The sequence below is a fragment of the Pecten maximus genome, chromosome 9 (genome assembly GCF_902652985.1).
Source record: "Pecten maximus chromosome 9, xPecMax1.1, whole genome shotgun sequence".
NCBI classification, from domain to species: domain Eukaryota; kingdom Metazoa; phylum Mollusca; class Bivalvia; order Pectinida; family Pectinidae; genus Pecten; species Pecten maximus.
In genome coordinates this window covers 28,204,709-28,229,600 of record NC_047023.1, presented here as the reverse complement: position 1 = coordinate 28,229,600, position 24,892 = coordinate 28,204,709, and the positions used below count along the sequence as shown (strand labels likewise).

The 24,892-nt window shown below is 35.7% G+C and overlaps 1 protein-coding gene and 1 long non-coding RNA gene across 3 annotated transcripts; both read right to left on the bottom strand.

Moving 5' to 3' along the window:
• Positions 1-2,973: 2,973 nt before the first annotated feature.
• Positions 2,974-23,273, bottom strand: LOC117335224 (stabilizer of axonemal microtubules 1-like). 2 transcript variants are annotated; one of them, XM_033895213.1, is made up of 5 exons: positions 23,143-23,273; positions 16,064-16,237; positions 9,741-9,853; positions 6,545-6,631; positions 2,974-6,111 (listed from the first exon to the last, which is right to left on the bottom strand). In XM_033895213.1, exons 1-5 carry the CDS (start codon positions 23,256-23,258, stop codon positions 5,114-5,116), a joined length of 1,488 nt encoding a protein of 495 aa, XP_033751104.1. In that variant the 5' UTR covers positions 23,259-23,273; the 3' UTR covers positions 2,974-5,113. The 2 variants fall into 2 exon arrangements, with proteins under 2 accessions (XP_033751104.1, XP_033751105.1); XM_033895214.1 differs by lacking the exon at positions 23,143-23,273 and adding an exon at positions 22,701-22,871.
• Positions 10,283-11,889, bottom strand: LOC117335225. The gene is made up of 2 exons (XR_004534315.1): positions 11,787-11,889; positions 10,283-11,756 (listed from the first exon to the last, which is right to left on the bottom strand). It is a non-coding gene; the product is annotated as an uncharacterized LOC117335225 (long non-coding RNA).
• Positions 23,274-24,892: the final 1,619 nt, after the last annotated feature.

Below are 24,892 nucleotides of genomic sequence, written 5' to 3'. Positions count from 1 at the left end.
TACGGAAGAGAACATCTTAGCAGCTACTCCCGAGTTTTTCGCTTGACTGCCTTCCCCGGCGGACCGTGCCAAATAACACTAATAACACGAATAAGGGGCACACGTTGTTGGTGTGATCAAATTAAAGGAGGGGATGTCCACAGAGACTTGGCACAATTTCCAACCCAAGGTTCAGATATATATTGTCCATGTGCTAGCCACAGGGACCTGGTAATTGTTACAGTCTACGAGTATTTCTACCTTCCCTAGTGTGCATGGCACATTTGAAGACCTTCGTCCACTGCTGCAGCGAATTCGCTATTTGAATACCAGCATCAAAATATCAATAAACGGAAATATCAATTTAAACATAAAGACATGAATCCCCAATAACGAATAAGGAACCCGCTGCTTACTCCAGCCCGCTTGAAGACGTACGGGGAGCTCGATTAAAACACCGAGGGATGTCATTTTACCGAATTTTAATCTAGCCCCCTAAAACGCCCGAAAATGTTTTATACACTCTGAGGAAGTATATAACAAATTCTCAGGTCCCTGTGGGGTGGGTTACATGCGTCATTTCGTTATTTCGTGTATTTTCGTCACATTATCGTTGTGACAGATTGAAACAACAAAACACAAAGCGCGAAATAGCTATTCAGAGACCCAAAGGATTTCGAGAATAGTGACGTCATTCCCCTTAGTTAATTGGAACGTTGATAAAACCGGGCCTGGCATCTGGAATACCTTTTACTTTTTCACCTAGAACATTAATTTTGTGCCGCACAATGTCCATTCAATAAAAACCATAATACATCTGTTCTGTTATATTGCTTTAAGTTTAAGTCTCATTTTGAGATCAGATCTATGATAATGTAGTCTAGGCCATTTTAGAATGCAAATTAACCTTATAATTTACCAATGTTTAGGCAATATGATTTAAATCGTATCTTGATCTGCGATCCCGTTCCGTAAACCATACACCCCGCTACATCAAGATTTTAATCAGATTGACGTTAAGGATGCTTCGCTGCTGTTTCCTGGTATGTAGAAACATCTCCAACCGACTGAATAAATAAATTAATATTTCGTTTATTTATATATTTATTTATTCTAGTAAGGTAAGCAATACATGTACCGACATGATCAAGTAACAACATCAATCAAACACCTGTAGGTCGGGGGATTAGAACAGAGGCGAATAATGTGGGACCCTATCAAGTTTTCTGCGAAACTGTATTTGGGGTATTTGTCTTTTCCCTGAATTCCTGACAGCTTTTGTCTTACCTAATGACAATATTATTACCTCGCCAGTTACATTTACTGGTCTTAGGGTTTAGCGTCCGTCCAGGATGGTCTGTATACATTTGGTACTTTAGCTTAGTTCTTTCTATTTCACGTTCAGCTATAACGTTTACTGCGGTAAATACGTCGACTACATTACCCGTTCTCGGTACAACGTGGCGTGACATTAACATTATGAGTATCCGTCGTTGGTCCGGCCATGCGTGGACATGTCTGGCAAACGCCATGGTCAAAACCAGACAATACCCTTACACTAGTCCGAGTTTCCTCCGACTCTCATTTGCCTGTTAGCTATTTGCTATTCCATCAATTTAATGATCATTAGTGCAAGAAGAAATGTTGGATAATGTTGTCAGCAATGCTCCGTGTAAAAAATGGCAGCTTGTCTGTAAGATAGAGTGATATATTTCTGTAACTCGTACCAGTGTGACTGACTGCTACATACCTTTTACAATAGTTTTGTGGATTTAAACCATATACAAGCATGTTAATTTTCACTGTTTCCTATTTTTCTTTCTTCTAGTAGCTTGTGAATACATTGTACACCGTACCAGAGACTGTCGCATGCTATCCTATAACCACTCTTTATTAGAACAGAAGGACTTCGATCTCCTCATGTTTTTCCAGGTTCTCTACCGCCGTAGTTAGATGTTTTCCAGGTTCTCTACCGCCGTAGTCAGATGTTTTCCAGGTTCTCTACCGCCGTAGTAAGATGTTTTTCCGAGTACTCTACCGCTGTAGTCAGATGTTTTTGCCCGAGTACTCTACCGCTGTAGTCAGATGTTTTTGCCCGAGTGCCCTACTGCTTTACTGCCGTAGTCAGATCTACCGGTGTCATTTGACCTCACATTATTCTATCCGGCCAGTTATCCATGTGTGTGGTACAATGTATATCACCGATAATATGAGTGCATGATACTGACCCATTAATTTTTTACAGATCTAAATATTGAATATTGCTGCAACCTTAAAAAAAATGAATTAACAACTTAACCACATTCCATTGGCTTGAGAATGATAGCGATTTGGTAAAAGGATCCAATTCGTAGTCCTGATAAATGGCATTTATTTTTATGCAATCCAGAATTCAATATAGAAAAAAAAAGTTGTATTGCTTCATTTTCTCTCCAGACCTAATCTTGTAGCTGTTGAGTAAGCATGCTCATTACCAGGTACAGTATGTATGACTGGTATTTTCATATGTCCAGATTTATATGTTAAGAGTACCCTAATATCTGGAAATAAACCCATGCTTGGTAATAGCTAATAAGCCAAAATATGTTTTATAGCAGTTTAGTTTAATTGATTGCCACTAATATACTATATCATAGTACTGCAATAATATCCCATCCTGAACTTTGAGTAAAAGCTCATAACCTGGGCCCAGTACAGGATAGATACGGTAAAGAAATAAACAAGCCTATGGGGCCATATAGGATAAATACAGTCAAGAAATAAACAGGCCCATGGGGTCATAAAGGATAAATACAGTCAAGAAATAAACAGGCCAGTGGCTCATATAGGATAAATACAGTCAAGAAATAAACAGGCCCATGGGGTCATACAGGATAAATACAGTCAAGAAATAAACAGGCCCATGGGGTCATACAGGATAAATACGGTTAATAAATAATACAGGCAGGGGCTCATACAGGATGAATAAGAAATAAACACTCAAAACAAAACACGTCTATTAGGCAGGTATTTATTTACTTTTCCAGTTTAAATGAATATACCAATGAAATGAAATATGTTAATTTGTACATAATTTCTTTAAAAAATGAAATCACAAGCAGTTTTATTTACATTACTAAAATGTCATCAAATTTTACCCAATTTAAAATGTAAACAAAGCCATGTGCTTGGCGAAAGTAGTTCCGTACCCTGTCATATTTTCATACCAAGTTCAAAGGTCAATGTTTCCATGCAAGAATGGTAAACAAATCGGTCTGGCATTGTTATATAGTGACACAACTTTGCAAGTGTAAATATACAATCATGTTTTGTATGTATACTGATGGTTGAGAATTTGTGTGAAGTTCATGTGATCGTTACCCATGGTCACTAATGTATATGGCATAATACTTCTCTCTAACATTACTTGGAATAATTTAAAAACCTTTCAAATTTCTAAAAAGGCCCAAAAACTATTATTGTCTGAAATAAGTAATGATGAAAACACCACTTTTACAGAAGTAGTAACATCGAAAGGCCTGTATACAGTAGAAAAGGGCAGGACACATAACCCTGTTAATTTCTTACTTAATATAATATAAGTCTGAATATCAATGTCCCCATCATCAATGTTTAAGAACAAAGATCGTATATATATATCACAGATAAGGTTTCCTAAAAAATAAATACCCAGTAACTAATGTTGTACACTAACAGGGGATAAATAATAATATGTCTAAAACATAACATCTACTCCACAGCTAAAGAGGCTAGTGAAAATCAGAACAAGGCATGCTGTTTATACTCCATAGGAGAACGTTCTCATAGTGTGGTTTGGAATTAATTAAAACATAGGTAGCACTTTCACGAACAAAGTGTGCAATTATCAAATAAGCAAATATAGTTTGTGTTAAAGTTTTTTGTGAACTATGTAATACAAGTTATAGAAATAATAGGCTTTTTTCTAAAAAAAAAAGGGAAGTCTAATGTTTTTTCAAACTTAAAGGCACAAAAAATATCAAATAAATTATATTCCTTAACGAGTTTTTAAAGGCAAACATATAAATAAGTGAAAAGAAGTTTGTAAAACTTTGTGTTCCTGAGGAATAAATCAATAAAAGTCTGATTTATTCTCAAAATTATAACAATTTCAACAGTAACCACCAATAATAGTGTTGTCTTATAAAATAATGGACGGAGTGAATTTGTCACAGAATTATATCATAATCTATTATAATACACCTATATTATAATAGGTATATAAATCTATACTCATGTACTTCAGCAGTATAAGGAGTTATTTAACAAAAACACACAAATAGGAAAGTACACGCCAGCCCTGAGGAAGGTGATATACAAACATGTTCAGCTTATTATTTAAACATAGTGGGCGGTGGCTTTTCTTGCACAAAAAAATTGTAATATACTGTACTTTCATTTACATAGATCTTTGGCCTTTAATATTAAGCATATGCTTTAAATCAAAGCATTCAATATATTAGCACAGGTACACATATAATTATGATAATGAGACAAGTCAATACGCCCACAAATCTGTTATGTCTCTGAACGGAAGCAATGTTAAAAAAATATTACATAGATGAAAATAGTTTGAAAATCCTATAAATTCAAACAAAAAATAGTTTTTGTAATAGAAATATCCAGTTAATAATTCTAATATATGATCTGTACAAAATATTACAACAGTACAAAGGGTACACAGTATGATATTTCAATAACAAAATATTCTAAATTCATTCCCGTCATATTCCAAACGAAACACGACAAGGGATAAAGGTACAGAATTCCATCTTGTTTCAGTAATTACAAATTAATTAGCAGAAACATTTAACAGATCACAAGAAAATATCCATCACAAGCACTTGAGCTTGGCATGCCAAATGCGTATCTGTCGTATAGTTCTCATAATAAATATCAAGAAATTATTTGTTTTTCCACTCGCAAAAGTTGCTGTATCCTTTTGAAGAACTGTAAGGTGTACAACAACCTTAGTATGTGATGCATATTATCTATGTGACTTGTGGAAGCTACTGTACCTGTCACATGGTGTGACAACATAAAATGGTGTCTAATTATCATATCACAGACAATATAATTAGATTGCTAGTTTGGGCTAAAGTCTGATTACCTCCCCTTAAGCTACCGACATTGTTAGCTTGTTTGGAGTTTGCCGGGCAGCATTTAATGGGGTGATGGTTTCCATGACAGGCTGATACACTCTGTGACCTCTACTGTCGAGGGTAGTAAATTGGAAACCTGATGTAGGGCCATCCAGAGAAATTGCTGGACAGAGACCCACTTTCTTGGCTGTGTAGTCAGTACGATACATAGTACCATCTTCGAATTTGGCATTGCTTTGTAGAGCAGTGTTATCTGGCTTGAAGCTCCTCAATGGCTGCTGTGGATGGGCAATGTAGTGGGCCTTCTGTGTTGACATGCCCTCGAAGGGTGCATCAGTTGGGTGGTACTCATCACGTACCATTGGCATATTCTTCTGACCCATGTCCCACTTGATGTAGTCGTTGGCATAGCTGGTGCTGCCATCAAATGCAGCATTCCTAGCCTTGTTGGCAGAATCTGGGCGCTTGGCCAGGCTCCTTTGGATGGGAAATTGTCTGTAGGTGGCGTTGTGTGTCGTGTTGCTCTCCATCTTTCCCTCTGGGGCCTTGTACTGATCTGGAGCGTGGTAATATGGGCGTTGTGCTGGCCATTTCTTATAGTCGTTGCGGTTTGTGGTGCTGTCTTCTAAAGGAGCATCAGATTGGAATGGCACTCCTTCAGGCTTGAAGCTTTGTGTCTTCTCTCCAGTGTGACCTAGGTAGTCTCGTTTGGAGGTTGTCTGTCCGTCGAAGGCTGCCTTTGGGGGTTTGTATCCTTCCGTTGCATGAACAAATCGTTTCTCCATAGGGTGTTTGATGTAGGAATCGCGGTAGTCTGTGCGGTCAAAGAATGGCTGGTCAGACATGCGTGTGGCCTCTGTAGGTTTGATGAGGCCGCGCCTGGGCTGGGCATGCTGCATGTAGTCATGGTGCATGGTACTCTCACCCTCAAACCTGGCATTGGGTCTCTCCCAGGCATCTGTATTCGATACTGGTCCTACACGGCCTGACAGATCCCACTTTTTGAAGTCAGCTGAAAAATGAAATTATCTTTTTACTGGTCGTGTTTGTACATGGTTATTATATTATCTACATTTAAACCATTATTTTGGATGGATACTCAGCATTTTGGCCATGGTTTAAGATCTCACACATTCTTCAGGAAACTTCATTATCATAATTTCATAGAATATTTTATTATTAAGTCAAGGAAAATTATTTTTAAATATGTTTATTAATGTATTTGTTGATATCTACACAAGTCATTAGGATTGATATTTTGAATACACACCACCATTAAGATAGAGAAAACAAATCTTTACTTTAAAAGGAATCTTGTTTATTACCCTAAAACAGCATAAAATAAAACCACTTTAAAACGTTTGCAGTTGAATATGATTTCTTACTTTTATGTAGAAACAGAAAAACTATTGATATTTTTGAGATGTCACATTTGATCATCTTACATTTGTATGTAGGCTCCCCTTCAAATTTGCCTGTAACCTGTCTGTGTCCATCAAGTTTCACAGGTCTGGCAGGTGCTCCTCGCTTCTCTGTGTAAATGAGAAATGAATATAATATAATTGACAATGAAATTTAACACATTTCTGAGAATAAGTGTTCTATAATTTGTATCTATATCAGGAAATCTTGTTACCTTGAAAATCCCTATAATTCTTTAGGTCTTTGCATATATCATAAATCACTTGCACATTTCAATAAAGAATTTTGTAAATGCAATGAAATGATTATGTTATATCTTAATTCTCTCTGAAATATATAACTGTTTGAATTAATTCTATATGTTTAGTTTTAAGAGTTGTCTCCCCTGAAATAGATTCCACACATAATACACACTCCTTAGCAACAGGTAAACAATTCTGTGTGTTGTGCTGCCTGTTTACAATACACTGATTAGCCCCCTCCAGCCAATACACATGTACCCTTCTCTAGTCACGCAAACAAATGAGACTCACACCGAGTTGTTGACATTTTGTATATAAAATAAACACCCTTGCTTCCTTTTGTAAATATGTTACAGGTAAACCTATAATTATATAGACAATCAACCACTATAGACTTAATTAAGGCCACCTTATCAGTTAAGAGTAGAAACATCCCGAGGTTTAATATGGATTTATTAAATGATGTCTTATTGACAATGAGACTGTTCAATATATAGGTAGGTTAACTGGTATATAGGATTCTAATTTCTAGTGAAGCATTTGTCTTATTAATTAATCAATTTCTGTATGAAGTAGATATATATATATTTCACTGATTGTTGACAAGATCAAAATATGCTTGTTTACTTAGATGTATACCATGGAGGTTCTATATGATCTCAGACCGAGCTTTAGAACAATCAATACTGAAGCTAAGTGAATCAATAACTATAGACTTGGTTGCGATAAGTTCCTATGTCTTTTTACCTATAGCTATCCACTATATAATATGTAGTGTCAATATTATGCAGGCTTAATACCCTTGGTACACAACACTTTCAAGAATTGGATCTATAAAACATTCACTCATGAAACCTTACAGGTAGGGTACTGTACTATATTAGTATAAAATCCTGTAAGGAGTTTCCTCAGTGCAGGAAAGATAAGAATTTATGTATTCATTTTTATACCAGGTATGTGAGAACATGTTGTGTAGTGTATATTACAAAGGTATTCTACCTGTATACCCACTCAATGAAGTGGCCTTTATTATAAGTAGCACATAATTTAAAGTGTTATTACTCCACTAGGATCTGTTAGTGCCTGTAGGTAGAGTGGGTATATCAACCATCTACCTACAATCAGTATATCTTACATGTAATAGGTAACATTTAAAACCTGACGAAAACATTTTCCTGATGACAAATATTCTATATAACATGGCACAAAGACAGGTGCCCCTCAACGAAAGTAATTGTAATAATGTTTAAAATGATTGTTATCTAGGGCGAGCTGGGATGGAGCGTGGCCCACACAGTATTGTATGAAGATTCAATCTTATCAGAAGAGCGTTTTGTTTTCTTTAGATCAATGTAAGTTGGCCTGAGTAGATGACAGGACTAACCACCGTAGTCTAGAAGTAACAGTGACGACATTTGTCTGCGCTAACAATTCCCTTACAAGATCTATAAAGAATTAGTGAAACTCCCTATTGCCAGGATCAATATTTAAAATATCAGAAAGGTAAGCTCAAGCCTATATGTGACTAAGCAACCGGCGATAATATTTGCCATAGGATGACTATACGCGTTCCCTTTGTATATAACAGGAACACAGACACTAAAGGACGATATATAATGTAGGCCTATACGTCAAAGGAGATGTTCACATCTACATACATGTAGGCAAGGTCTTACAGAATTCATAGGTAAAAATCCGAACTTTTCGATTCAATGTATTAACATATTTACAGTACATTTGTATATGTAATGCTTATTGAGCAATATAAGTGTGGTGAATGTGTATTCACGAAAAATGAAAGAATTTATGAATTCTTTCGAAATTTGTGTCTTTGTGGAAGATTAATGTTAGAATCAGAAAACAATAAAATCTTGTCTCCCACCTGGGGGTAGATCACATGACTACACCCCTATAACATATCTACCCTCCCACCTGGGGGTAGATCACATGACTACACCCCTATAACATAGCTACCCTCCCACCTAAAACGATCACATGACTACACCACTATAACATATCTACCCTCCCACCTGGGGGTAGATCACATGACTACACCTCTATAACATAGCTACCCTCCCACCTGGGACGATCACATGACTACACCCCTATAACATAGCTACCCTCCCACCTGGAACGATCACATGACTAAACCATTATAACATATTCACCCTCCCACCTGGGGGTAGATCACATGACTACACCTCTATAACATAGCTACCCTCCCACCTGGGGGTAGATCACATGACTACACCCCTATAACATAGCTACCCTCCCACCTGGAACGATCACATGACTACACCACTATAACATATCTACCCTCCCACCTGGGGGTAGATCACATGACTACACCTCTATAACATAGCTACCCTCCCACCTGGGACGATCACATGACTACACCCCTATAACATAGCTACCCTCCCACCTGGAACGATCACATGACTACACCACTATAACATATTCACCCTCCCACCTGGGGGTAGATCACATGACTACACCTCTATAACATAGCTACCCTCCCACCTGGGGGTAGATCACATGACTACACCACTATAACATATTCACCCTCCCACCTGGGGGTAGATCACATGACTACACCCCTATAACATATCTACCCTCCCACCTGGGGGTAGATCACATGACTACACCCCTATAACATATCTACCCTCCCACCTGGGGGTAGATCACATGACTATACCCCTATAACATATCTACCCTCCCACCTGGGACGATCACATGACTACACCCCTATAACATATCTACCCTCCCACCTGGGACGATCACATGACTACACCCCTATAACATATCTACCCTCCCACCTGGAACGATCACATGACTACACCCCTATAACATATCTACCCTCCCACCTGGGGGTAGATCACATGACTACACCCCTATAACATATCCACCCTCCCACCTGGGACGATCACATGACTGTGACATCAACATGTATATGGTAAAGCTACCAATGAAGACTTACCAATGTAGTCTTTTTTATAGGAGGTGATGTTGTCCATAACTCCGTCTGGCTTCTTGTACTGATCCTGTACTCGAACAAACGGCTTTTCCATCGGGTGTTTGATGTAGTCTTGTCTGAAACAGGATGAAAGTGGACACACTGGCTACAGAATTGGTTAGTTTTGGTCAGTTTTGGTCAGTGGTTTAACAGTCAGTATCAGCCTTGTCTACTAATGTAAAGGTTGGTGTATTATATGTACTGTAATGGTGGTGTTTTTGCTCTTTTTTTATTAAAAACATATACACATTTATCTACACATTATTCCAAGAACTTGATATCATTTTGGCATGAAGCAGTTCATTTACTGCAAAAAGTGTTGACGCTAGGAATGTCCTCCAAGTTTTGAAGTTGAGTGAAGTATGTGTTGTCCACTAGATTCACAACCCAGATTTCCATTTGCAAAGGTATCCAGAACAGATCTAGCCTTGTGTTTTTAATAGAATATAACATTCTCATCATTTTTGTGTATTTCTTTTTCAATCAACAACACAAGAAAAGAAACAGAAAATATAAACATTTTATTTATGAATACAAACTGTACAAGTATATATACTGGACAGTATACAGTACTAGATGCTAGAGAAGGGCCATGAGAAGGCTTGATTTGTGATTCTTCGCTCCTAGTCTTAATATCTCTTACAATGCCTACGACCAAGGTATACATGTATTTTAGAAAACATGATCTAGCCATAAACATACTGGAATCTCTCTAAATTAGAGTAAACTGTCTGGAATTTCTCTCTAAATTAGGGTAAACAATCTGGAGTCTCTCTAAATTAGGGTAAACTATCTGGAGTACAATGTATCTCTAAATTAGGGTAAACTATCTGGAGTCTCTCTAAATTGGGGTAAACTGTCTGGAGTCTCTCTAAATTAGGGTAAACTATCTGGAGTCTCTCTCTAAATTAGGGTAAACTATCTGGAGTCTCTCTAAATTAGGGTAAACTATCTGGAGTCTCTCTAAATTAGGGTAAACTATCTGGAGTCTCTCTAAATTAGGGTAAACTATCTGGAGTTTCTCTCTAAATTAGGGTAAACTATCTGGAGTCTCTCTAAATTAGGGTAAACTATCTGGAGTCTCTCTAAATTAGGGTAAACTATCTGGAGTTTCTCTCTAAATTAGGGTAAACTATCTGGAGTCTCTCTAAATTAGGGTAAACTATCTGGAGTCTCTCTATATTACGGTAAACTATCTGGAGTTTCTCTCTAAATTAGGGTAAACTATCTGGAGTCTCTCTAAATTAGGGTAAACTATCTGGAATCTCTAAATTAGGGTAAACTATCTGGAGTCTCTCTAAATTAGGGTAAATAATCTGGAGTCTCTCTAAATTAGGGTAAACTATCTGGAGTCTCTCTAAATTAGGGTAAACTATCTGGAGTTTCTCTAAATTAGGGTAAACTATCTGGAGTTTCTCTAAATTAGGGTAAACTATCTGGAGTCTCTCTCTAAATTAGGGTAAACTATCTGGAGTCTCTCTAAATTAGGGTAAACTATCTTGAGTTCTCTCTAAATTAGGGTAAACTATCTGGAGTCTCTCTCTAAATTAGGGTAAACTATCTGGAGTCTCTCTAAATTACGGTAAACTATCTGGAGTCTCTCTAAATTAGGGTAAACTATCTGGAGTCTCTCTCTAAATTAGGATAAACTATCTGGAGTCTCTAAATTAGGGTAAACTATCTGGAGTCTTTCTAAATTAGGGTAAACTATCTGGAGTCTCTCTATATTACGGTAAACTATCTGGAGTTTCTCTCTAAATTAGGGTAAACTATCTGGAGTCTCTCTCTAAATTAGGGTAAACAATCTGGAGTCTCTCTCTAAATTAGGGTAAACTATCTGGAGTCTCTCTCTAAATTAGGGTAAACTATCTGGAGTCTCTAAATCAGGGTAAACTATCTAGATTCTCCCTCTCTTATATTGGGGGATTAATAAGAATAGAACAGATATTATAAGAAAATAAAATAGATTTTGAAATGTACCTGGTAAAACAGACATGACTATACATGTACCTGGTACTTACACCAAAATGTAGAACATAGCAAGTGTTTTAAAATTACCTTAGACAAGAGGCAGACGCTAAATGTGGATAAATACTGTACATGTACATTAAATATTTTTTTTAATACTCGTCAGCTGAAAGGCCGTAAGGCTGTAATAGCGGACGTAAAACCCATAAATAAATAAATAAATAAAATATTTTAATATAAGGTGAGCAATGAATTTATCAATGTCAGTAGGTATCAACTGAAACATCATTAAAACTAATTAGCGATGTTGTTTAGGAATGACTACTACTGAGATTTTAATGAAAATTAGACATTATATATGTGAAACCTACAAAATAGATCAGCTGATTCTAGACATACTACAACTTACTTGATTTTTATACAGAACAACCATATCTAACATACAGTACTGGTATTGTGGTCAGATTACTACACTGGTATGGTGGCTTGGAACGAAATATTGGAACTCTAACCAATAAAGAATTTCAAGAATTAGCTGCACATGGAAATTTGACAGAACAGTAACACAAACAGTTCCTCAATAAAACTCCACAATACACAACATTTATGTTACAATAGGTATACAACAGTTATAATAGGTGAAAAGTTTAAAAGTTCATTATATGTATTCCAGAGTAAAAAAACACTGGCCCTAAAAAATCACTGTTTGATCTGCCTACAGGACATTTCACTAGATTTAGACCATACAATGTTTGCTGATTTTTTCCATAAAAGGAGGTTAATAAAGGTTCTTAAGTACAGCATCACTCGATACCAGTGTTGTTAGCCATGTACCTGTTTACATTCCCATCACAGTTAGAGTACACATACTTGTCTTTTACCAACACTACTTCGTATCCATGATATCAGATCTGTTCTGACCAACCTCTTATCACATTATGCTATAAATTCACTCTAGTCTTAGGCACGAATACCCTCAGAGCGTGCACCAAAAACATCATTAGGTGCAAACATACTGGTGACCTTCCCTTGTGCAGAGCGATCCTGTTGACCAGATTGGAAATCATTTTGTGTGTTTGAACCCTGAATGTCATCAGTGTAACTGTCCTGTAGCCAATCCTCATCGTCTACGGCTATGATGCTTGTCTGTGTCCCACGATCACACATGTCTAAGATTTGATCCAGCTTGGGTTTTTCCCTTGTTGAATTAAACTGATTTTTATTCCAGACTTTTCTGTCATTTCCAGTTGTTTCCTTTCCATTACTGTTGAGGTTTGATATGTCTGACGACCAAAGTTTCGGTACCTCTGCCTGCTGTTTGCTGCGCTGATCCCAGTAACAGTATGGAGAACTATCACTGATGTCCTGCCATTGAACCTTTTTGCCCTGGTAACCCTTGATGAATGTTTTCTCCAAGTGTCGTGAGTTGATTTGACTGTCATCAGTATGGTAAGGAGCTCCTTTCCCCATGTCTTCCGGTCTCTCTCCCTGCCGAGCCTTACCTCCCCCTAGTTGTGGCATGCTGCGAGATGTCTCCCATGATGCTTGATAACCTGTTGTCCTGTTGTCTCTGCTTTTTGAGTCTTGTGGACCAGCATCACTTTTGAGTGATTTTGGTTGGAACAGATTTTGTTGTTGACCTTTACCCTGTCTTGGGGTGCCAGCGACTCCCTCCCTTTTGTATGAGTTCATGCTCACCTCCTCCATGAAGTAAGGAGATGTTTTATACACCTCATCCTTCTGTTTGTGTCCATTTTGTCTTTTGTTACCATTTGCTCTTGGAGACAATGCTCCCCCTTCTTCCTTGGCACTGAAGTAACCATCATCAGAACCCTGGAACTTTGGACTCAGTGACATTTTTGGCCCAGCATCAGGTTCGTCCACCAAATATGGTGCCCTGACAGATTTGAAATTCCCCTTCTCGCCTTGCCTTCCTCTTTTTGGAATGTCCTGTTTTGAATCAGAAACTATCCAGGAACTTTTGTTTTTCGGAGATCCATTACTTCTATCACCATTTCTTGTCCGGCTTTGCTCCTCCAGTTTGGTGTCAAACCCATCAAAGTCTCTAATTCCAGAACGAAGAGAATCTTGAAATTTTCTCTCATATTGATCATCCATGGAACCTTGTCCAGATCTTCTATCCGCTCTTCCAAGGTTTGAAGACATTTTTTTCTAAAGAGCAACTTTTTACAGTTTGTTGATAAATCGAGTGGTACTAACAGCAGGCGAGTACCAGTATTATGTAGATCTCGAGGCCAAACACGAGTCTGCCAAGTACGGCTGATGATGATGTATAGACATACAGGTACATAAGTAATACAATTATTTCAGATCTAAAGCTGCTACACCTAGGGGCCCGACGGGGAAAACTGACCAGTTTCACAAAAACAATACAGTCTATTCCTCAGCCACCACTGGCTTTTCAGATTTGTTAAGAACTTTATTAATCAATGTTTTATTACATAATCTGTAAAACAAAAGTAGCAGACTAAATGTAATAAAAAATTAACAAGTTCCCTTTTGAGGAGATTGATTTTAGGTGTTAATATCCTCTCTAACTCGTTCACCCCTCTTAGACACTCACAGTTCCATCCCATCAAACTCATGGTATCTATGAATGAATAATGAGGTTGGAGAAACCGCAGCATTCTGTGATGGTTCAGGGCGAGTTTGTCGCCATAGAACCTCGGCATTGTTGATCAACAACTCAATAATTAATGACGTGCAAGCTGGTGGTCAACTCAGGCGTAGCCCAGTCAACGCAGCCCACTTAGCCACACTCAGCCCAGGTGTGTACACGCAATAAACTAGACTGTCACCCTCAGGGACCATCAATAGAGTATCACCCACAGGGACCATCAATAGAGTATCACCCACAGGGACCATCAATAGAGTATCACCCACAGGGACCACCAATAGAGTATCACCCACAGGGACCATCAATAGAGTATCACAACTTATACCTTCAGGCCTCCTGAAGTGGAAAATACCACAATTCCTTTAAAGTGCAATAAGAGAACAAATGATTTATCAATCTCTGGTGTGAGATGGATTAGGATGGACTCCTGATGGATAACTAAGTAAAAAATATGTAACCCTAGAAAATACTAGCCACAATATACAGGTTGTCTAGAGAAAACCTCTCTTTAGCTCAATTGCTTGAAGACTTGTAAGACAGAGGTCCTGGGTTTGATTCCTAGCAGAGGCATTTAAATAAATCTAATTTATCATGCTCTCTGTTATAATACATATTATGTTATGTTGAAATGTTGCTTCAACATTTAAAAGTTCACCAATACCTGGGTTATCAATGTAAAGCTAGTGTTAGGATCAGCTGTTAATTCATATAGACCCTTAATTGTATATTATTCAATATTGTATCTGTCTAAGGTATATTCTCCTTGTTCATCCTGTGTGACAGATCCCTACACTGACAAAATTTCATGCTTGATTGAAAAAATATGACGTGCTTAATTACAATAGGTCAAAAGGTCATTAACCTATATACCATAAAAACACTGACTATCGATTGTGCTCACGCTTAATGACAATTGCATGACCTGGCTGGGAAATACAGCAAACAGATGGAGTTATCTATACACATCAATATAGCCATCATTTGAGTAAATGAATGAATAACATTGTTTATGAATATTTAATACCTATGGAACTCCTCAGAGGTTCATTGCAGACACAGGAATTGAATAATGGTTTTGATAATTACCAGATATTATTGTCTAATGTTATTGTTGCTATGGAGACAATGATGAAGAGAAACACCTTGAATGTCATTTTGATAGACAGCATCTTCAGATAAATGTGTCAATACATTACTAGTGTTGTTTTTTATTTGCTTTCACAAAAAATCTGAATAAAAGGTACTGCAGGCTCTTTACCAAGATATCTGTACATGCTGTATAAGTATCTTATATCTCGGTCTAAAATTACCAACTGTAGTCTCTTAAACACATATTCATAAATATCTTCTGTCTAAGACTCTTACATACATGTAATGTTTTATGCTCTCATTAAGGTGTCTGTGGTGTTTTATGCTTTCATATAAATATATTGTGTCTCAGACTTTCTTTACAAATTATCTGTAGCATCTTAATAGTGTTTTATATTGCTCCCATTGATAAACACCCTGTCTTGGACTCTCATTACAAATTAACTGTAGTATCTTTTGTTCTCACTAATAAACATTTTTTGCCTTGTACTCTCATTACAAATTATAATTTTAGTTTTTTATCCTGCCATTATTGAATATCTCGTGTCTCTGGATATGAATTATCGCTATATAATGATAAATAATTACTCACCTTTGTGTTGTGGCATCCATGAATGGTTCCCCCCTGATGGCCTCGTTGACTGGTTTGAAGCTCTCACGAGGAACCATGGGGTGCTGTTTGTACACATTGGTGTATTCTGTCAGGTTACAAGGCTGATTTGTCTTGTTGATGACGTTGGTGGGGCGATGGGGACACCGATGCCGCCTGAAATGTCACAATAAAACATGGCTTAAAATATGATTTTAACAATGAAAATCTATTTTGTGTACATACTAAAGATATTTACATTTCAAACATTGATCAGGTTGTCTTCTGGACATACAGGGGACATGACAACATACAAAAATAAAGAATTCAGATATATCAAAAAAGCCCACTCTATTACCACCCCTCTTCAATTTTATCATCAGCACTTCTTCGTATGTATAATTCTTACACTCTACCTGCAGGGACTGTATAACTGGTAAGAAACTTCTGAGATTGGAAAACTTCATATATTACTGGAATTAACATCAGAAAAATTAAATACATATGTACTTCATAGACAACAAAAAAAGTTCACAAATATATATACAGGTAGGTTGACCCTTCTAAATATTGTTGAGTTAATGCCCCATAGGTTGATTAAATCTTGGTGTATTAATCTTTGAATGTCAAATGTGTATATAATTAGGAGGGGATAAGGCTTGACCGTACAATGTGTATAATAATGTATATAATCTCCTGATCTTAATTACTGGTATGTCTTTAAATGTAGAGCTTTACATTGACCACACAATGACCCAGTGTCGAGGTAAGAATTCGAGCTCCTGGCCCAGGGTGACTATATATGGTAAGTGTACCCTATATATGGTAAGTGTACACCACGTATGGTGTATCACATCATCTAGGGATATTTCCCCGAGCATTTATAGAAAATTTGGTATAGACCTCAACTTTAAAATACACATAGCACTATAGTACATGTATACATCACAATATATCATATGTATACATCACAAACAATATATTACATTGTATACATCACAAACAATATATCATATGTATACATCACAAACAATATATCATATGTATACATCACAAACAATATATCATATGTATACATCACAACATATTACATTGTATACATCACAATATATTACATTTATTACAGTGTAAACATCATTACATATAACATTCTACACATCACAATATATTACATTGTATACATCACAACATATTACATTGTATACATCACAATATATTACATTTTATACATAACAATATATTACATTGTATACATCACAACATATTACATTGTATACATCACAATATATTACATTGTATACATAACAATATATTACATTGTATACATAACAATATATTACATTGTATACATCACAACATATTACATTGTATACATCACAAACAATATATCATATGTATACATCACAATATATTACATTGTATACATCACAAACAATATATCATATGTATACATCACAATATATCATATGTATACATCACAATATATTACATTGTATACATCACAAACAATATATCATATGTATACATCACAATATATTACATTGTATACATCACAAACAATATATCATATGTATACATCACAATATATCATATGTATACATCACAATATATTACATTGTATACATCACAATATATTACATTGTATACATCACAATATATTACATTGTATACATCACAATATATTACATTGTATACATCACAATATATTACATTGTATACATCACAATATATCATATGTATACATCACAATATATTACATTTATTACATTGTAAACATCATTACATATTACATGTATACATCACAATATATTATATTGGATACATCACAATATATTATATTGGATACATCACAATATATTATATTGGATACATCACAATATATTATATTGGATACATCACAATATATTACATATATTTATCAATTAATCAGTTATTATGAGAGATGATCTGGAAATCTTGAAGCCCTAAATTTTATTTTATTTACTACTGGTGCATAATTTTTGTACATGTATCTGTTTATGAAACATTAGGTATCAAACATCCTCCATTTTGATATTTTATACCACAAACTTCCCCTGTGAAAATTTTTGCTGCAGAAAATGTCCTTCAATAGTGTGACACCCAGGTTAGGTAAAACTGATTCCATGTGTAACCATGGTTTTATTCTAATGACTTCTGGGCGTTTACACATCGGGTATAATCCCAACCAAGTCTCAATTCTAATGATAATGGATATCTGTATACTTCTATTATCATACTGTATTCATTATGCAGACTCGGGGATTGTGGAATAGAAATCCTTTATATGGTTCACCCGATATCTCATTGTATCGCCAAGCAGTAATTTAAATTAGACTACCGATCAACGGAAAAAAAAAAGAATTTCGATGTACATGTAGTTTGCTGGGTGACACCCTTTACAAAATGATTTGGTATTATAACACAGATTATAGGCCTTTCACAGGATTTCACTTGCAAAGAATTAAGGATCAGGGATATAGTTCACAAAATCAATGAGTCGATCAATACTCTACATATATATCTATATGATCATACCGTGTACCGATTCAAGGCAGCGAGGCACACAAAAACAACTTCTCATTTTCATGTTCGACTCAAAACATTTAAAACTCTGTTAAATTTTCACTGTGAAAGGGTAGAAGAAAAGTATTTGCATAGCACAGATGTATTCAAACAGATATGTATGGCCAGAGTATTGTAAATGAACACTAAACGGTCGTGAGCCCACCAGCAACACACAATATGTATATTATGTATCACTTTGGAGATTTAAACAAATATTTCGTATACACTCTCTGTATATAAAAATTCCACATACACAACCATAAGAATTGGGCCAGATAAAATAAAAATGTTGTTTCCTTAAAACAATATGTTCTTATTTATTCAGAGTATAACATCATAGTTAGTATGAATTCAAACTTTATTTATCTTATGACAATAGCGAAACAAGTTATACCAACATTTATTATTAAATCACTTTTGTTAGCTTGGTTGGAAGCGCACAAGGGGTCTTACTGTTTGAGAAAACCGGAGTGCCCAGAGAAATCCCACAAAGTCGGCCACATTACCTTTTCACATATGATTGGGTAATCAAACCCTGGTGCCTATAGGTGAAAGGCAAGTGTGCCACCTGACAACCCATGAAACACCCGGATTACACTTTCTAAACAAAAGTGTGAATACCAAGAAGAATGTTTAATATGATCATGTAACAAGTTTTAATATCCATATATCTCATTCTTATTTTTTATTTTTTGTTACACTTTACATGAACAAAAATTAAAAAAAATTTTTTTAAAAAAAGTAAAGAAATAAAAAACAATTGTTGAAGACTTTTTATATAGACCAATTCAGTTTTTAAATGTGAAAAAAATTATAAAGCATAATAACCAGCAAACATCGATTTACAGTTTAGGCTAATTAAAAGAACAGTTTAAGGCTGCTAATAGAAAACTTTACATTTGGATTGGTTCATGGTGTTAAGAGAAAGAAAAGCGTTCAACATAATGTGACAAATTGTCAACCTAAAACAAGCAATTTTGTAAGCCAAAGTACTTGGTCAAGCAATATTTATTTTTAATATGTGAATATGATCTCCAATATTTGTCATCAAGTTGTAAAAGGAATTCAATAAATGACAAATTAACATTTAAATACATACAAGGTTGACATGTTTATGACATGTTGCAGTAATAAATCTACATTTATATACCACAAACCCTAGGTACTGGTACATAATTGTAAAAATTATCTCCCTTTAATTGTCTTTTTTTTTTTATTTCAGTAAAAATTTAATAGAAATACTTAAGCTAATTAACAGCGAAATGTATGATAAATTGATATACATTTCAGAAACTGAAAAAAGAACTTTGATATTAGTTTTAGTTTCATTTCTAATATATTGGTCATTCACTACTTTACTCTTTAATCATGAAATAGTGAACAATTAAACTCCTTTTGTGATATTCAGAATAACTGTCGTAAATCATATTATCATAATGGAAATGAAAAGTAACACTGAGAAATATGTCATTCCATAATATCACAATAGAATCCATGGACCAATGAAATCACTTCCAGGATATTTCATGATTTTTTTATGAACTCCTTTTATATTCATCTAAAACTGTAGGGATCAGAAATCTAAACAGTAGGTATGGGGGAAATAACAGTTATATTAATATGCTCTTTTATATCTGGAAAGGCAAAATTATCAAAGCTACCATGACAGGTAACAACTGGAGATAAAGCAAATTATTCTCTATGTGTATGAAGTCTACATAAAACTCGTCAATACTGAGGCCTACTCAAGGACAACCAATCCATAAATGAACCTGTTAAAAAAATATTTCTTTCTCTCTTGAATAAAATAAATCAGTGTCAGCCATTTATGACAGGTTTTTATGATTTGAAAAAAAAAACCCATTTGTTCACCAACTTTTTCACCTTTTGACATGTCATATAGGGATTGATTCAGACATGTAATATAGGGTTAGGTTTAGACAGGTTATAGAGGGTCTGGTTTACACAGGTTATAGAGAGTCTGGTTAAGACAGGTTATAGAGGGTCTATAGATTAGACAGGTCAGAGAGGGTCTAGATTAGACAGATTATAGAGGGTCTATAGATTAGACAGGTTATAGAGGGTTTATAGATTAGACAGATTATAGAGGGTTTGATTTAGACAGGTTATAGAGGGTCTATAGATTAGCCAGGTTATAGAGGATCTGCTTTAGACAAGTTATAGAGAGTCTGGTTTAGACATGTTATAGAGGGTCTATAGATTAGACAGGTTAGAGAGGGTCTGGTTTAGACAGGTTATAGAGGGTCTGGTTTACACAGATTAGAGAGGGTCTGCTTTAGACAGGTCATAGAGGATCTAGATTAGACAGGTTATACAATGTTGGACAAGTCAACCTTTACAAGGCTTCCATTGAAATTTGTCTCAAAATAATATAGCTTCAAATACTCTTAAATGGTTTAATTAGATAGTCTCATATATTACAAATACCACATGTGTGAATAATATCGATTACACATAAGAAATGTCTCAGAAAGAGTTGGGGGTATTGTCATCTGATTTCAGGATATATGACCAAATAATTCTGTTTTAAGTTAGGGGATTGCCTGATCACGTTTTACAGACTTTGTGTAGGAAAATACTGCCATGATCACTCATATATATATCACTTTAAGACAAGCAGAGTTATCTCCCTTGACTACAGCTGCTGTACAGTGTATTGGCTATCCTACCTGTGGTAAATTATTAATGACTCTGCCCATTACCTTCAACACTTTCCCTGACCAGGACCAATTAGTTTACGACTAAGCCTTTGACTGGGAGTTAGTGATGTGTCTGTTAGATGTTCTTTCATCAGGGGAAACATTAAGGAAGGTCACAGGTGAGTATACCATATCAGTACCATAGTCATTGAAATGTGTTAACCATTTATTATGATGATTTACAAATTGTGATCAAATTATACTATGTTAGGAAACTGGTTATTGGCTGAGGGATATGCGATCATCTTGTGTAACCCTACCGGGCCCTCCAAACTCCCCTTAAATTTTGAACAGTACAACATTGTATTGATGGTGGTGAAAATTAACTAACAAGTCTCATTACTTATCTGAAATCATAAAACCTAGAATTTATGTTTGGGGTTTCAGGCAAAAAATCAAAAATTGGATTTCTTTTTTTAATTTTCACATGAACATAACCAGTAATAAATGTTAGGATAATAAAAAAAAAGTTTATTAATAATTGATAATTACTTTAAATTCAGTTGAAGTTTATTATGTCCAATTGAGTAATCTACATTAAAACAATTCAACACTATTACGAGATTGTTAACATACCTATATCTCAAACTATAACCTATTTTATCAAGTTCAAGCATCCTAAATGAAAGGTTCATTGTGTTTTTAGAGAGGACAATGGGGTGTTTGTCAATATAAAGGCAAGGTGGTATTTAATTTTAGTTCAGCAATTCTGAAACAATGGGACATTTAAAAAATAATATTTCAACATTAATACCTCCTCAACAACCAGGGAAAACACAACACTTACAAAATGTTTAACAAAGACAAAGAAAATATCACTTTCATATACAGACAGAAAATATCTATGTTTCCACGTGAAGTTTAAGGGGCTGTGTGAGGGTGGGGGAGGGGGTGAATGTGCAGGAGGGGGAAGGGGTACAATACGATAGATATGTACAATATTACAGAAGGAGCACCTGGACACAGCCTAATGAGTGTGGTCATTAAGGTCCGAGTATGGACATTGACAGCGTAATGGTCGTTTACGACATACAATTACCACGAAAACCTGTCACACAATCAATATACAACATGTAGATTCATGATAAAATCTGTGATTTAACGCTCTACGCTTACACTGACCATGGGTCAAAATCGGTTAGGTAATTCACCAATTAAAACGATTTACATAACCACACTTACAATTAAACTACAGAAATGTAAGGGATGGTTGGAGATGACGAAAGACAACTTGGCCAGTGGCCTATTTCCCCCTCAACAACGGGATCTACAATATTGTACGCTTGGGAGTAGGAACAGGTACGCGGATTTACACCTTATATTAATTAACTTACCCGCACGTGCATATTTCACAGATGCACCTGGCTACCATCCTGTAATTGTATCCTGAGGGTGATTGTTAAACTGTCCAGAGTCAGCTAGACCGTAGATGAGGGAGATGACACTCTGTTTATTACACTTCACCTCAACGTCGTCAAGACCGCCCGACCTGTTTATACAATATGGTGGATGGCAACCGGTCGATTGTACGGAGGCCCCAATGTACCTTACATGGCCGCACGGCAATGCCTTACCTGAGTTAAATGCTGTATTCTAGATTTGACTCAAGTCAGCTTCCATATAATCTATGGAAGCTGAGAATCTATGGCAGCTGAATTGAGTCAAATCTAGAATACAAGTGTATGTGTGTATTCGCTAACAACTACCAACAGAAAACGATATCAATGAAATAATTTAATTTAGAGTGGTCGGGTGACCCAGCGGTAACACACTTACCTTTCACCTAGGTTGTCGAGGTTCGATTCCCTGATTACCCGATCGGACATGAGAAAGTATGGAACACCTGCCCGACCATATGGATTTTCCTCCCCAGACCCCTCGCGCGCTTCCATCCTGGCCAACAAGTGTGATTAATATAAACAGGGACTTGTATATTAGAGATCTGAAGCATAGGTAGGTCTCGCTACATATCACATGCCCCTTTTGTTAACTGGAGCGGAAGCTTTGTCTCGCGAGATTTGGCTGTGCGCCTGCGCCTAACACTGAACATAGGCGCCAAAAAAAAAAAAAGAAAAAAAAATCGGCTCCCGCCTACGGATCTCGCACTATCACTAAATTACAGGACCCCCCCCCCCCCCCCCCCCCTTCCAATATATGTCATTATCAATAATAAGCTCTGTAATTAGTGCTTTGAATTTAGAAAACAATTTCCAATTTCAATTATTTTTAACCATATATTTTAATATAATATTTTAATTATCAATAGTCAAATATATGGTTAGACAGAGTGCTTTGAAATTTGATTTTTTTTTATTAATTTTATATATATTTATAGATATAATATCATTTCATCATACTATAGTAAAATAATCTTAATGATAATGCTTTGGATTTAGAAAACTATATCTGATTAATATACCTGAGTTTTTTTTTAAAATTTTACAGACACAAAAGTTCCCTTCTACTATCAAATTGGTGACAGAAAACAGAACATTATGCATGCAAGATTAAGAAACAGATCTAGTACCCTAAACAACGATTTATTTCATGCAAATTTGATTAATTTTAAACACTGCCAATGTGGACACCCTGTTGAAGATGCATATCATTTCTTTTTTGAATGTAATAATTACTCTGTTCAGCGTTTGCAACTGTTTCGTGATCTAAATTATTTCATCCCACTAGACCTGCAACTTCTGCTATTCGGAAAAAATGAACTTTCTCATCAAGAAAATGTAACTATATGCCAATCAACCCAACTATTTATTAAAAATACAAATAGATTTTAATGATATCTTTATTGGAATTAATGTACATTGCATTTTTGTCTTTGCGGACTCGGGTGACATTCGGGTGTGTGTAAAATGTTATAAATGATGGACCAGAAAAGAAAAGGAGAAAGACACCACTGGCATGGATTATCATAGACATTAGACAAGTTTGAACGAAAGGAACGTCGAACTGTGTACCAAAGTGATTGTTGCCCGAGTCCGCTTAGGTCTACCACAAAACTATTTGTCTTTAATAAGTATTTAGATATACATGTATATCCAAATATATAAGATTATTTGTATCAATATCTTATAAAATCTCTCTCTCTCTCTTCTTCCCCCCTCCCACTCCCCCTCTCTTCCCCTTTCTCTCCGTCACTCTCTCCGTCTCCGTCTGTCTGTCTGTCTCTCTTTCTCTCTATTTCTTATAAAATTAGATTGTAAATATGTAAATAAAACTGCCATCATGTAAATTTTCTCTCAATGTAAAATTGTATCGGGAGAGGGCTTAATATAAGTCGGTAAACTTGTGCCCAATCCCTTTGTAATAGATTGTAAATTACAAATAAAATATGTTTAAATCAAATCAAAATATACCTGAGTCGACGCTATTTTTTTTTTACCTGAGTTGGTATGCTATATTGAAACAGACTATAGCATAACTTCAAAGATCTTCCTACATCAACACTATAATATACAGTTATTGGACCTCAACAATTTACACCAGTACTTTAAGATTCGTATTTTACGCAAAA

Bases quoted from the DNA above. Each gene is read 5' to 3' on its own strand.
- LOC117335224 (XM_033895213.1), bottom strand. From the start codon at position 23,258: ATGGAAGCGCGCGAGGGGTCTGGGGAGGAAAATCCATATGGTCGGGCA. The intron at 9,854-16,063 runs GTGAGTAATTAT...ATCCTGTTTCAG, and splicing joins ATGGATGCCACAACACAAAG to ACAAGACTACATCAAACACC. The intron at 6,112-6,544 runs GTAAGATGATCA...TTCATTTTTCAG, and splicing joins AGGGGAGCCTACATACAAAT to CTGACTTCAAAAAGTGGGAT.